This window comes from Saccopteryx bilineata, chromosome 8 (assembly GCF_036850765.1).
Source record: "Saccopteryx bilineata isolate mSacBil1 chromosome 8, mSacBil1_pri_phased_curated, whole genome shotgun sequence".
Classification (NCBI taxonomy): domain Eukaryota; kingdom Metazoa; phylum Chordata; class Mammalia; order Chiroptera; family Emballonuridae; genus Saccopteryx; species Saccopteryx bilineata.
In genome coordinates, this window is record NC_089497.1 from 70,410,775 (window position 1) to 70,425,319 (window position 14,545).

Below are 14,545 nucleotides of genomic sequence, written 5' to 3' on the forward strand. Positions count from 1 at the left end.
TCAAGGAAACCAAATGCTAGTAATTTGAAAAGATTAATAAAATTGATAAAACTCTAATTAGACTGATCAAGAAAAAATGATACATAATTATCAAAATCAAGAATAAAAAAGGGGGGCATCACTAAAGATTCTACAGATATTAAAAGGATGATAAGGAAAAAGTATGAACATCTTTATGCCAATAAATTTGATTACTTAGATAAAATAGACAAATTCCTTTAAAGATATGAACTACCAAACTTCCCTCAAGAAAAAATAAACTAATAGTCCTATATCTATTAAATACATTGAAATTATATTTAAAACCTCCCCAGCCTGACCAGGCAGTGGCGCAGTGGATAGAGCGTTGGACTGGGATGTGGAAGACCCAGGTTCAAGACCTGAGGTCGCCAGCTTGAGCGCAGGCTCATCTGATTTGAGCAAAGCTCACCAGCTTGGATCCAAGGTCGCTGGCTCGAGCAAGGGGTTACTCGGTCTGCTGAAGGCCCGCGGTCAAGGCACATATGAGAAAGCAATCAATGAACAAATAAGGTGTTGCAACAAAAAACTGATGATTGATGCTTCTCATCTCTCTCCGTTCCTGTCTGTCCCTGTCTATCCCTCTCTCTGACTCTCTCTGTCTCTGAAAAAAAAAACAAACAAAAAACAAAAACCTCCCCAATTAGGAAAACTCCAGGCCATTATGGCTTCACTACTGTAGTCTAAACAATTAAGGAAGAAATAATATAAATTCTACATAAACTCTTCCCAAAAAAGTGAAGAGGGAAGTTTCCAACTCATTACCTGATACCAAAACTACAAAGAAAAAAAAAAACTACTGGCCATTATCTCTTGCAAAAATTTTAATTAAAAATTTTACAAAGTAAACTCAATATATTAAAAAAAGGAAATATAGAACAACCAAATGGGGTTTATCCCAGGAATGAAGGACTGGTTTAACATTTGGAAAATTAACATAATTCACCATATTAACCAAAAAAAAAAAAAAGATATGACCATCCAGAAGAAAGAACATCTGATAAAAATGCAATATCTGTCCCATGCTTTGAGAACTGCTGACTTCTCCAATCACAGAAAATGCAGTTTATCGATAAATGGTATCATACTCTCTACATCCTTGTTTGTTTCATTGGATAAGTTTTTGAGATCTAGCTATAGATTTAGATAATTATGATACTCCTCACCCAGTTAAGATTCCTTGTCATTATTCTTTGGCTTATACTAAAAAAATGCTGTGGACCCATGCACCAAACTCCCTATGACACTATTTTCAATCTCCTGTATGAAGTCCCTCCAAAGAAATTTTAGAATGATGTGTCAGGAAAATTTTTGTTTCTTCTAGGAAATAATATATGGTTACTTTTTTCCCTCTCACAAATAATGTGAACTTTGTAACTGATCATACTTCTCATTTTGCTTTGGCAAGTTTTATTAACTATATGAAACAATACTGTTTGCGTATCTAAAAACTCTGGCTTTTTCTCTTATCCTACTTACATTTTCCCAAATTTCAAGATTTTATTCTTATTTTTCTAAACTATTCATTTTCTTTTTCTTTCTTTTCTGTTTTTTAGCAAGACAGAGTTGAGAGGGAGAAAGAGAAAGACAGGAAGGGAAAGAAGCATCAACTCATAGTGGTAGCATCCTAGTTGTTCATAGATTGCTTTCTCTTATGTGCCTTGACCAGGGACTCTAGCTGAGCCAGTGACCTCTTGCTCAAACCACCAACCTTGGGCTCAAGTCAATGACCATGGGGTCAGATCTATGATCATATGCTCAATCTGGCGACCCTGAGCTTAAGCTAGATGAGCCCACGCTCAAGCCAGCATTCTCTGAGTTTCGAACCTGGGTCCTCGGTGTCCCAGACCAGTGCTCTATCCACTGCACCACTGCCTGCTCAGGCTATTCATTTTCTTTTGTAACCCTAATTTTTTTTGTGGAAGGAGTAAGTTGTAAATATGTAAATAAAATGCCACAATCACCATTTACTTGCGTGTGTGTATTTACCTGGGTAAACAAAGTAGTTTTTTGTCCAGAGATGACTTTTAATGTTTGTTGTCCTTGTGCAGAAGACGTGCTCACTCCAAGTGTTCCCTGGACCACTGACCCAGTAGTGAGCTGTTTGCCCGATGTCTGGGGTGATGGCTGACCAACTAAAAATGTACCCTAAATTAGAAAAAAATAAAGACCTAATCAGTAATTTAGTAAAATCAAGGTTTCAAGGTACAGTGGCCCCCCTTATCTGCAACTCAAAGTAACTGGAAAGAACGGTGCTCAGTGTCGCTGCCAACAACCCCCTCTTCTCACTCTGCACGGTGGTTACGGCGCAGGTGTGGGCACTAGAGTTCTGCAGTCCTCAAAGCTGGATTTAATCCTTCAGACTGATCACTATGCATCCTTCTCAAAACTCTATTACTTTCCTTAGAAGAGAACCAAGACTTAAGTGACAAGGGGGAAAGAAGGCAGACACCTGTCCCCAATCCTGAATCCCCCCGAACTCCAAATACACAACCTGACAGCTTATTTCCTTAGTTATTCCCTAAGAGGAAATTTTTATTTGCACATGAACACTGCCCATTAACTACCTCCTGGGTTTGGGGGGCATGAGCATAGTGAAAACCTTTGTTCTATCTGAAAGGTCTGTGTTTAATCCAGAGCAGCGCAGGCTTAGCAGAGAGCCTGGGGTACATGACTGAGTCTTTCTGGATCTCCACTTCCAAACAAAACAAAAAAAGCCCCAAATAACATAGATTTATAACATGGCTAAAATGTCAGTATTTGACTCCTGATCTCAGAGCTATAATGGTAAATCCACTATAATTAAAGGCAGTTATTAAATAACTAAATGATTTAAAAGACCAGTCACAATGACCAGACCTGAGGTGTCTGCTTGAGGATGTAAGATGTGTAAGTCAGGTGCTGGGATATCCCTCCAGGCCCAGCGGGGCTTTGGGCTCCTCCTGTCCCTCCTCCTCCACCACTACCGCCTCCTCCTCCGGTAGCCCCACCACTAGCGGCAGTGGAGCCAGACTGTAGGTCTGTGGATACAATGAATGACAACAACATCACGAAAAGTATATGGTGACAGAAGATGGTCTGACTTGGGGTAGTGGGCACACAATATAATCATACAGATCATGTACAACAGAAATGTACACTTGACACCTAGATCCCATTAACCAATGTCACCCAGTAAGTTTAATTTAAAAAAGTATCAAGCCCTGGCTGGTTGGCTCAGTGGTAGAGCACTGGCCCAGTGTGGGGAAGTCCTAGGTTCAATTCCTGGTCAGGGCACACAGGAGAAGCAACCATCTGCTTCTCCACCCCTCTCCTTCTCACTTCTCTCTCTCTCCCTTCCCTCTCTCTCATCTCCTCCCCTCCTGCAGCCTTGGCTCAATTGGAGTGAGTTGGCCCTGGACAATGAGGATGGCTCCATGGCCTCTGCCTCAGGCACTAAAAAAAAAAAAATTGGCTCCGGTTGCAACAGAGCAATACCCCAGATGGGCAGAGCACCAGCCCCTAGGGGGCTTGCTGGGTGGATCCTGGTTGGGGCACATGTAGGAGTCTGTCTCTGCCTCTCCTCCTCTCACTAAAAATAGAAAAAAATAAAATTAAAAAAGTATCGAGAAGCTTAACAGTAAACCAGGTGAGTCCACAGAGACATTTCCTTTACAGCACCATTCCTTCCCTCCCCTGTTTTCTTCCTCCTTTCTCTAACAAGCATAAGAAGTTCCTTGACTTGAAGACTGACATCTATTGACTTCCAAATGAATGACAGTTGACTAGTTCAGCACTGAGTGCAATGAAGAACTTACCTTTGACAACTGTTTCGAGTTAGTTGTGGAAGATCAAGAGAAAGTCTAATACTGTACTGACATTTTTTAACCAAGTCTTGAATTTAATCAACACTTCACTGTGCTCAGAGACATGCTTCCAAACTTTTTGGCATCTGATTCAATTTCAGGGAAACTAGAATGTAGTGCAAATTTTACAGTACTCTCTCTCTTTTGTCTCCCCTTCCCCCCACCCCCGAATTAAGACTTTCCTCATATTTATGATGACGCGGGTCCCATTCATTTTGCTCTTCAGATTCCACATTGGACCCTTTTCACTTCCCTTTTGGTGACACGGTACATTAACTCAAATCTAAGTAGTTCTCTCTGACAAATTCTGAATTTATACTGTCTTTTCTTACATATCTAACTTTATGATATACCACTGATAAGGTATGAGGAAAAAAATACCAGGGTAAGAGTGGAAATCACTTATAAGAGTCAATAAACAAAATGTTGATTAGCTTACATACTGCATTTTGGCAAGAGTAGCTAGTAAGTATGTCTAGATAAACCACTTAATTTCCTTGGGGCTTTAAGACATACATTTAGGCTGAGCCTGTATTTTTCTTCCCATCTCTAAACCCAGCAAACTTAAAAAGCGTATCTAAATAATAGCACAGACCGTTGATTTCTGCTTATTCCTACTGCCTTCAAAACAGAAACAGGTCCAGCTACTGGCAGTAGACAGACGGCTCCCAGGTGCCACCAGTTTTCAGTCACTGCTGAGGGAAGATCTCTTCCTCATTTACAGTTCACACAGACAGCTTTCTTCCAACACAGCCTCAACAGCCACACCTCTCCGGTGTAATTCGTCCCAGATCACAAACTCTAAGTAGCGAAACTCAAAATAACAGTGCCACCTCCTAAGATTATGATTATTTAAAGCCAATTCTAGTTAATGCATGCATATGTTTTAAGCGCATATAGGCAAATACTACCATTATGTCACCAAGCAGAGCTATGGAAGTGATTCCTCCAACAGGTAGTAACTGCTCCTCAGGTGGATGAGATGAACAGACCCAGAGACCCAAGAACCAAATGACTTAACAGTCTACTCACTAGCACTGTTGGTGGCCCGCAAGATGGCTCCTTGCGGAATGAGCAGCAGCTTTCCTTTTCCCGAAGGGTTCTTGCTGTTCGTCGTAAGGTAGAGTTTGGTGCCAGGTGGCAAATTTGCCAAGTTGGCCAAGTTCGTGGCTGGTAGCTGCAATGTTGCCATTACTAAAATGGCAATAAAAAGAAGAAAAGGAAAGAGAAAAAACAGTAAGATAAATGGGACCCAGAGTAATGTTGGTTCTAAAATTAAAACACAGATTAACAAAATCCTTATTAAAAAACACAAATGTTAAACAAGTTTATTTCCCAGATGCACACTGCTCAAGACAGATAATCTTAAGTATCTTGCTGGCTCAAAAATAATTTACACACTAGAGCCTGCTATAAACTATAAAGTCATTTATATTTATATTTCAATAGGGCAACTAAATGTTCTGTTTTGCCCAAAACAGTGTGAGTTTACATCTATGTCCCACTGTGATTATTAATTATGGCTTGTTTTACTCTCAGAAGTACTGTGATTTAGACAATCAATTAAATAAGCACCCTATCTATGGATAAATACACATTCTCTCCCCATTTGTTTAAAGCCCCTTAAGTCAATTTCTGGTCATGGATAAATCTACTGATTTGAAACAAGACTTCTGGCCTCCCTCACTATATAACTACAAAATGCTACGGTCAACAATGGCACATGGCTATGAAACTGTAGTTCACCTTCTTAACGTCTCACCCATGTCAAAGAGCTCTCACTTACCCTTGAGAATATACTTCTTGATGCACATGGCTATCTACTTTAAACATGAGTCTTAAAGGAAACTTACATATCAAATTCTCTTTAGTTTCTCTGAGTTCAAATCTCTATGAAATAAAGCCTAGAGACCAATATTGAGTCACCACAGGGAAAGGACTCTTACAGACTCCTCCAGCCTGCTGGAGTGGTCCTCTTCATCACCACCAAACCTTTGGGAACCAGGAATCCTGGAAGCTGCCCCAAAATATCAGAGACTGAGTAAAACTGAGCACCATCCTCTTCATTACCAAACTAACTCCATCTTCCACCACTGTGTGTCTGCCACTGGCCCAAACCTCTGTGGTTGGCCCCCTCACCCGAAGTCCCTCCTCTACACTGTTCACGGTCCTTGATCTGAACCAGTCTCTGCTCGTCCTCTAGGACCCCAGGACTTCCTGCTGTGACCACTACACCCTCTAGAACTTCCTTGAACACGATCTCTTTCTGCAATCATTAAGCCTGTCAGTCCTCTGAAGCTAGTATTTCCCAGCAGTCCCCTTACCTAGGGGTGGTTTTGTTTGTTCACTTATTTGTTATCTTACCCTCAATCTCCATTTTGCTTTCCATTTTGGCTTTCAGACCATTATCCACCCTCTCCAGAAAACAACCAATAAACCAAACCTAGCTTCCACAGGTTCATGCATGGCTATACCACATTATCCCTTTCTCTTTCACTCTATTTACTGAAGTCCCATCATTCCCCCTCATCTGCTAAAGACTGCTTCCTGCCTCCAAGCCTTTCTCTCTACGCCAGACTGTCATTCTCTGTGACAGCATTATAGATGACATTTTATTCTCTGGCTTATCAGCTGCCTGATCTTCTAAACTCCACAAATCATTTCTTCCAATGCATCTCAAGCACTCATTTCAATGCCACAAACAAACTGCCATCACTAGCAATCCATCACCACTGAAATCTTTATTTTAGACATTAATTATCCTTCCAACAATTCTTTAGCCTCATCAAGACTTTTAAAAATTAATAAATATTTCATGTCTTAGGCATATATCATATTTTTATCATGCCTTCACAGAAACAATACATCAAAGCCTAAAACACATTCAAGTGTTTAAACTTTGTTTGGCAGAGAATGCGTTAGTCAAGTATCTCAAAATACTGCGCTGACCATACCAAATTTTAAGTCTGAAATACAGCCCAAAGTAGAGATGAGGGCAAATAAGAATTATTCTTCAAACCTGAAAGCAGTATCATAAGAAATACCTTCTACTTTTGTTATTGCTAGTGCACACACACACTCACACATCCTTACTAGGTTCTCCTAGACACAACCAAATACCAAATAAAATCACTACCAAGAACATTTGGGAGTGCTGCTGCTGAAAGGGCCCCATCAGCATGAGTTACCTGAGCCCTGGGGTCCGCTCTTCTGCGGGCCGGCAGCGGTGGCCTGGGCCTTGGCTAAGGCTTGCACTGGCTGAGCGACAATGGTTCCACCACCTCCACTCACAATTGCTTTGGCAACTCCTTGGGTCACAACTTGCTTTGGGCCAACTGCTTTGGTGACAGAAGAGCTGGCCTTGGCTACAAGGATTTGACCACCACTGATTGCCACAGCCTGTTTTACTGTTGAAGGTAAAGTAGACCCAACTGGCACCCCGACAACCTGTTCAAAACAGAAGAAAGTCAGTAATGCTTCTTTTCATAGTTCTATCAAGAGTTCTTAGAACAGAACAGGCGCTGTGCTCTACTAAGAACAAGCGAGCCCTAGACATAGCACGTGGGGTCTAATCCAACATAGGAATGTGACCTACGATCGATGTAAACATAGCAATCTTTCTTATAATTTGGGTAGTACAGTTTTTCTCTTAACCCCAGCTATAATCTATTACTTATTTTAATTATAAAAAGTGATATGTGTTTTTATAGAAAATACAGAAATGTAAAGGAGAATAGTACTCGTTCAGAAAAAATCTCAATATTTTAGTGAGTTTACTTCCAATTTATTTCCATATTCATTTTTAAACAGATGAGGATCACACGTGCAGTTCTGTCATTTTTAATGCTATCTCATATCACAAGCATTTCCCAGTTGTTATTTTTCAAAAACATTTTTAGATGACCAAATAATATATTAAAATACATATACTATAATGTATGTGGATATTTAGGTAATTTTAAACTTCACATCATGAAAAACTGTGCAATAAACATTCTCATATAGGAACTATAAATGCCACTATAAAATTTTAAATATCACCTCTTCTGTAACCCCTTCTATATTATCTCCATCTGAAATGATTTCTTCATCTCTAGAACTCCTAACAAGTCATGTCACCTCTTCCAACTGACTTCTAAGAAAAATTATCTTTTTCTATATACTTCTAATCTTTCCTTTCCTAAATGTAGGCACTTGGTTAAAAATGAAAAAGTGTAAACAAAAAGAATATTTAATGAAATTAAGAAAAAAAAAAGAGCCCAGTGTGAAAATTATAAAAGTTAGAAAGATCTGGTTCTGAAGCGAACTCTTTCAACGTACGGGAATATACTATGAAGCTCTTCTAAAACAAAAGTAGGAAGCTCAATCACAAGAAACAATTTAATTAATGGCAAACAGGGCAGCACTTCCCACTCCTCAGTTTTTTATTTAATAAAAGAACTCTCACCAGAAACTAGATGAAAAGATTTTTTATAAGAATGGCAAAAGGCAAGAAAGGAAGGCAAAAGATCTGCCTTCAAAAGGCAAAAAATAAATAAAGTAGGAAGTACTTTTTACTCACCAGATTGGACAGGAAAAATGTAAAAGTCTGATTACACCAAAAACTGCCTGAGCAGTGGTCGGCAAACTGCGGCTCTCTGGCCCCTTGAGTGCGGCTCTTCCACAAAATACCACGTGTGGGCGCTACCTTGATAAAGAATGTACCTACCTATATAGTTTAAGTTTAAAAAATTTGGCTCTCAAAAGAAATTTCAATCGTTGTACTGTTGATATTTGGCTCTGCTGACTGAGTTTGCGGACCACTGGCCTAGAGGACATGAGGAAATGAACTTTTGTTCACTGCTTATACAAAAGTAAATTTGTACAGCCAGCCCAGGGAGGTACTGGCAGATCTACTAAAATTGAAAAGTCATTAAAAAAAACAATAAAATAAAATTTTAAAAATTTAAATAAATAAAAATAAAATTGAAAACTCACATAACCCATGTTGTAGTAATTACAGTTCTCCCCTGAACATGGGGGTTGGGGTGCTGACCCCCAAAGTTAAAAAATCCAAGTGTAACTTCTGACTCCCCCAAAACTTAACTACATCAGCTGTTCCTTAGTATGTACAAGGATTGGTTCCAGGAGCCCCTGCAGACACCAAAATCCACGGATGCTCAAGTCTCCTACATAAAATGGCACAGCGTAATGCACACAGTCAGCCCCTTATCTATGGACTCCCAACCACAGACTGAAACAGTACAGGTATTTACTGGAAAAAATGTGCACATAAGTGGACCTGTACAGTTCAAATCCATGTTATTCAAGGGTCAACTGTATCTTTTGTGTAAATCTTCAAACACACAAACATTACGTGTTATTTATGGCTACATGTTTAAAAAAGTGAGTATAGACTGAAAAGCTACACATCCAAATTCATGCTAGTGTTACTTTTGGAAAAAACAAAGTGGATTTCAACTTTATCAGTCATGTTTTTATTTGGAGAAAAAATGATTTAAATTAAATATGAACACACTAATTCAGGGTGGAAGATATGTGAGTACTGAATATATTATTCCCTGAATTTTATTGAAATTTTAGAATTTCTAAATTAAAAACAATAGGATTACTTAAGAGGTAGAATAAAATGATAAACCATATACAACTGAATGGGAATTTCAAGTTAAATAATTATTAAATCATACACGGTTCCCCTTCAAAGAATGTGAATATAGAAAAATACACTTGCCATGGCTTAGATAATGACTGATGTAAAGAAAACAGTCCCCTAATCAACTGTTATAAACCACAGTATACCACAGAAGAAAGAGTACAGGTTTTTCTAAGCAGTCAGACGTGATTTCCCAGTTTTGTTCCATCAGTTAGTAGCTGGATAAGTTATTTAACCTCTGAGCTTTATCTTTAGACACCTCATCTATAATATTTATATCATAAGATGACAAGGCACAAATGAGCGCAAGCCTGTAAACTGCGAAGCCAACATGATGCACTCAGGAAGTGGTAGCTGCTTCTCAGCACGACTGCTCATTACTACTAACTGAAGAACGGTAATCTAGGAGACAACACGGACACTTACTGGATAGAGAGAGCCAAAAGATAAACATTTGTCACTGTCTTGAGCATCTGTCCAGGGCAGAGGACGTTTTCTTATTTTAAACTGATTTGAGAGAAAGAAAAGAGAGCAACAGGGAAAGAGAGCGAGAGGAGACAGATGAGAAGCATCAACTCATAATTGCTTCACTTAATTGTTCATTGGTTGCTCCTCATACATGCCTTGATGGGGGGAGGGGAGGGTCCAGCCGAGCCAGTGACTTCTTGCTCAAGCCAGCAACCTTGGACCTTAGCCAGTGACCTCGGGGTTTTGAACTGGGGACCTCAGTGTCCTAGGTTGACGCTTTATCCTCTGTGCCACCACTGGTCAGGCCAGGGCAGAGGACCTTGATCTTAAAACCTGGATAGTTAGTCAAATAGAGATTAAAGTATATAACATCTAGTCTCTGCTTTAAAGTACTCCAGAAAGAGAAATAAGATTAGCAAAATGCTGATAATTATTAAAACTGTATAATGGGCACATGGGATTCATTATATTAGTTTCTCTATTTTTATTTAAGTTTAAGAAAGGGCCTGACCAGGTGGTGGCGCAATGGATTAAGCGTCGGACTGGGAGGTGGAGAACCCAGGTTCGAGACCCTGAAGTTGCCAGCTTGAGCCCAAGGTCGCTGGCTCGAGCAAGGAGTCACTCGGTCTGCTGTAGCCCCCTCCCCAGTCAAGGCACATATGAGAAATCAATCAATGAACAACTAAGGAGCCGCAACGAAGAACTGATGTTTCTCATCTCTCTCCCTTCCTGTCTGTCTGTTCCTATCTGTCCCTCTCTCTGACTCTCTCCGTCTCTGCCACAAAAAAAAAAAAGTTTAAGAAAGGAAGGAAGGGACCCTACCCAGTTGGCTCAGTGGTAGAACATCAGCTCAGCATGTGGATGTCTTGGGTTCGATTCCTAGTCAGGACACACAGGAAAAGAGACCATCTGCTTTCCACCCCTTCCTCCCCTCTCCTTCTCCCTCAGCCACGGCTTGATTGGTTCAAGCACATCAGTCCCAGGTGCTGAGGGTGGCTCCTCGAACCCTCAGCCTCAGGCACTAAAAATAGCTCAGTGTGAGAATGGTTTTAGATGGGCAGAGCATTGGCCCCAGAGGGGGGTTTGCCAGGTAGATCCTGGTCAGGGTGCATGCAGGAGTCTGTCTCTATCTCCCCTCTTCTCACTTGGTAAAAGAAGAAAAACAGGAAAAAAGGAAGGAAGGAAGAAAAGAATGAAGAAATAAAAGAAAGAACCAATTTATTAAATAAGCAAGTTGCGCTAGAAAAGAGAAGAGAAATTCTCCCAGTTATCCTGGTTTGGCTAAACAATCCTTTAGGATTATCCAAATCTCTTTATTCTGACTTGTGTGAGCCTTGTTCTGCAGGCTGCAGGCAACATAGAGTGCTGCTGTGGCTGCCGAGCTGGGAAGGTAACTCTCCCTAGAGATGTGGTAATATAAAAACTCTTGTTACTAATCAAGAAGTTTTCTGTGCATTTATAAAAAAAAGGTTTCTTAGTAATATAAAAGTGTCGTGAGCCAGTGCGACTCAAAATTTTGCAGGTCTCCAGTGGGAACGGCGAAGGATCAGAAAGAAAAAGGATGGGACTGGGAGGACTCACTGCCAAGGCTAATGGTCTGTAAGAGCGCCTGCACTCCCAAAAGCTTTATTTTTATAGTGTAAAGCAAAGTTATTTTGCAAAACAAAGAAAGCTCAGATACAAAGTCACATTTCTGAGGCAAACCAAGAATTCTCCCAAGTGCAGAAAACCCCCCACCATGCATAACATCTTAACTTCACAAAACAAAGGGTAAAAAGAAAACTGCTTTCAGTCTCTTTGAGGGACATGGGGGATGGGACATGGAGGTGTGGGGAAGGGCACGTAACCAATTTAGTCAAACAATCAGAGGCTGTGGGGAAGAGCTTACTTAGCCGTTTGGCTTAAGCCTTAAACTACGAGGACTTTTGTCAGCTTGCAGTCTCCCACAGAAAAACATTTTTGGTGCACAGCAGAAACTGCTAGCTGAACTCCAATATTCATTCTTTGTTTCTTTCTCATAGTAATAGAGCCTCCGGCCCTGGCCGGTTGGCTCAGTGGTAGAGCATCGGCCTGGCGTGCAGAAGTCCTGGGTTCGATTCCTGACCAGGGCACACAGGAGAAGCGCCCATCTGCTTTTCCACCCCTCCCTCTCTCCTTCCTCTCTGTCTCTCTCTTCCCCTCCCGCAGCGAGGCTCCACTGGAGCAAAGATGGTCCAGGCACTGGGGATGGCTCTGTGGCCTCTGCCCCAGGCGCTAGAGTGGCTCTGGACGCAACAGAGCAACGCCCCAGAGGGGCAGAATATCGCCCCCTGGTGGGCATGCCGGGTGGATCCCTGTCGGGTGCATGCGGGAGTCTGTCTGACTGCCTCCCTGTTTCCAGCTTCGGAAAAATGAAAAAAAAAAAAAAATAGAGCCTCCAATTTTCAGCTAGGGACACGGCCACACAGAATATCGACTACAGCCTGACCAGGCGGTGGTGCAGTGGATAGAGCATCGAACCGGGATGCGGAGGACCCAGGTTTGAGACCCTGAGCTCACCAGCTTGAGTGCAGGCCCATCTGATTTGAGCAAAGCTCACCAGCTTGAGCCCAAGGTCGCTGGCTCGAGCAAGGGGTCACTCGGTCCAGGCACATATGAGAAATCAATCAATGAACAACTAAGGAACCGCAACGAAGAATTGATGTTTCTCATCTCTCTCCCTTCCTGTCTGTCTGTCCCTATCTGTCCCTCTCTCTCTCTGTCTCTACCACAAAAAAATAAAATAAAATAAAAAAGAATATTGACTATATTTCCTAGCCCCGCACAAGTTGGTATGGTCATCTAATTTCAACTTTAGGGTTATACCGCCCCCTCTTCCCTTCTCTCTTCCTGCTGGCCAGAAAGAAGTGTGATCGTGGTAGGAGAGATGAAGTCGCTATCATAGCCCACAAGCTGAAAAAACAAATTTCGATAGTGACAGAGCAACTAAATAGGGGTCTAGATTCTTGTGATTGTGGGATTAACACACCAGAACTCCCTACTGGGCTAGTATGTATGAAACAGACTGCTTTAAGTCTCTGATTTTTGGATTTCTTGGTTATAGCAGTTAAACTTGTTTCCTAAGAACAAGTCTTCACATTTCTTAAATATATCAAATGTAATAACCAACTGCATAAGCTAAATTACAGTCTATTTTTGTGTTCCTAAAGAAAACAAAGTTCCTAAAGGAAAATAATACACACATATTGAACCTATTTTAATTTCTTTCCCCAAATTCCATGCATCTGACTTGCTTTCCCCTCCTCATGCCAAACTCTATCTTCACACTCAATTGCTTCAAAATTTCTAGGATATGATAGTCCCTCCAAGAGCCAAATAAAATGTGGTATCCTAAGTTGGCCACAGGAGGGCAGTTTTTATTAGCAAAGCTTATCCACTAGGAGCACAGCCCTCACAAGACGAACAGCTCCTCCTTCGTTCTAAAAAAACCCTGAGAATGAGGCAGTCTGGCATTCTCCTGGGGGGACTCTGCACACAACTGCATACGGACACCACAGGGAAGGCTCTTACTCAGGACACATAACCCCAAACCAGTTTTGCTTTTTTTTTTTAAACAATACAAGATTTTGGCCTAGAACCTTCTCTGTATTCCTTTGTTATGTATTGTTATAAATACACCATCTTGATTCACTGTTTCTATTTCTGTCCTTCCTGTGCCCTTTATAGACCTTTGCAAGTCAGACTTTTCTTGAGTGACCTGAAGGTAAAGATTCTGTGTATGTGATTTTCCCTCCAGACACTGAAGAATACGGCCAATTACAATTTAGTACACAATGATAATACCATGACCATGGTACCCATACATGCATACAGAGGGCTCATCTTCAGTCACAGATGTTAGCTATTCTCATTTATTGAGCACCTGCTGTGTGCTGGATCCTTTATATAAATGGACTAAAATTCTCCTACACCTTTGAAAGACAGAGGCAATTCTTCCAGAGATAAACCTGTCCAAGTTACACCAGTAATCATTCTGAGGTCTGAGATGTGTAACAAGCTCTAGTCTGAAATTCATGCTCTTTTTACAATATACTCTGCAGGCTTTCCATACGAACCAACTAATTCCTGTCCCTTTTCATGTCAAAAGCATACCCTTCTCTACTTTCATGAAAGAGACAAACTGTGTTTCTATTAGGCCAACGTGTATGGAAGGTAAAGAGAGTATCATTTGGTTACGGCTTCTGGTTCTTAGCAGTTTCTAGGAATGCACTTCAACAATAACCAGGGACTGTCCGTACTTGCAGATAGCTCCTTATCTGGAGTCCAAAGCATGAACTCAATCTCCTGGATAAACAGTGATGTCTTTTCTCACGCTCTAATGTTTCTCTGTAGTTCTTTCACATTCTTCTGTGGCTTTTCTTTTTAGGTGCCTTTAACTTTTATTCAGGGCATTCTAGCACAAACCCATCCACTTCCTCTTAATCTTCACTGCTATTAGGTAGGTGGCAGTGGGACAAGAAAGTCTCACTTGTTTAGTCCCAGTTGTTTAGCATTACTAGATGAATGGATTTGCAAAATGCAA

The 14,545-nt window shown here is 40.9% G+C and overlaps 1 protein-coding gene across 6 annotated transcripts in view; it reads right to left on the reverse strand.

Moving 5' to 3' along the window:
* Positions 1-14,545, reverse strand: part of YEATS2 (YEATS domain containing 2) — a 127,112-nt gene that overhangs the window by 24,451 nt on the left and 88,116 nt on the right. For all 6 annotated transcript variants that reach the window (XM_066240932.1, XM_066240933.1, XM_066240928.1 and 3 more), the window contains 4 exons: positions 7,052-7,310; positions 4,896-5,057; positions 2,878-3,038; positions 2,008-2,166 (listed from right to left, as the gene is read on the reverse strand). In XM_066240932.1, the coding sequence (XP_066097029.1) occupies positions 2,008-2,166; positions 2,878-3,038; positions 4,896-5,057; positions 7,052-7,310 (741 nt within the window). The remainder of the gene's footprint in view (positions 1-2,007; positions 2,167-2,877; positions 3,039-4,895; positions 5,058-7,051; positions 7,311-14,545) is intronic.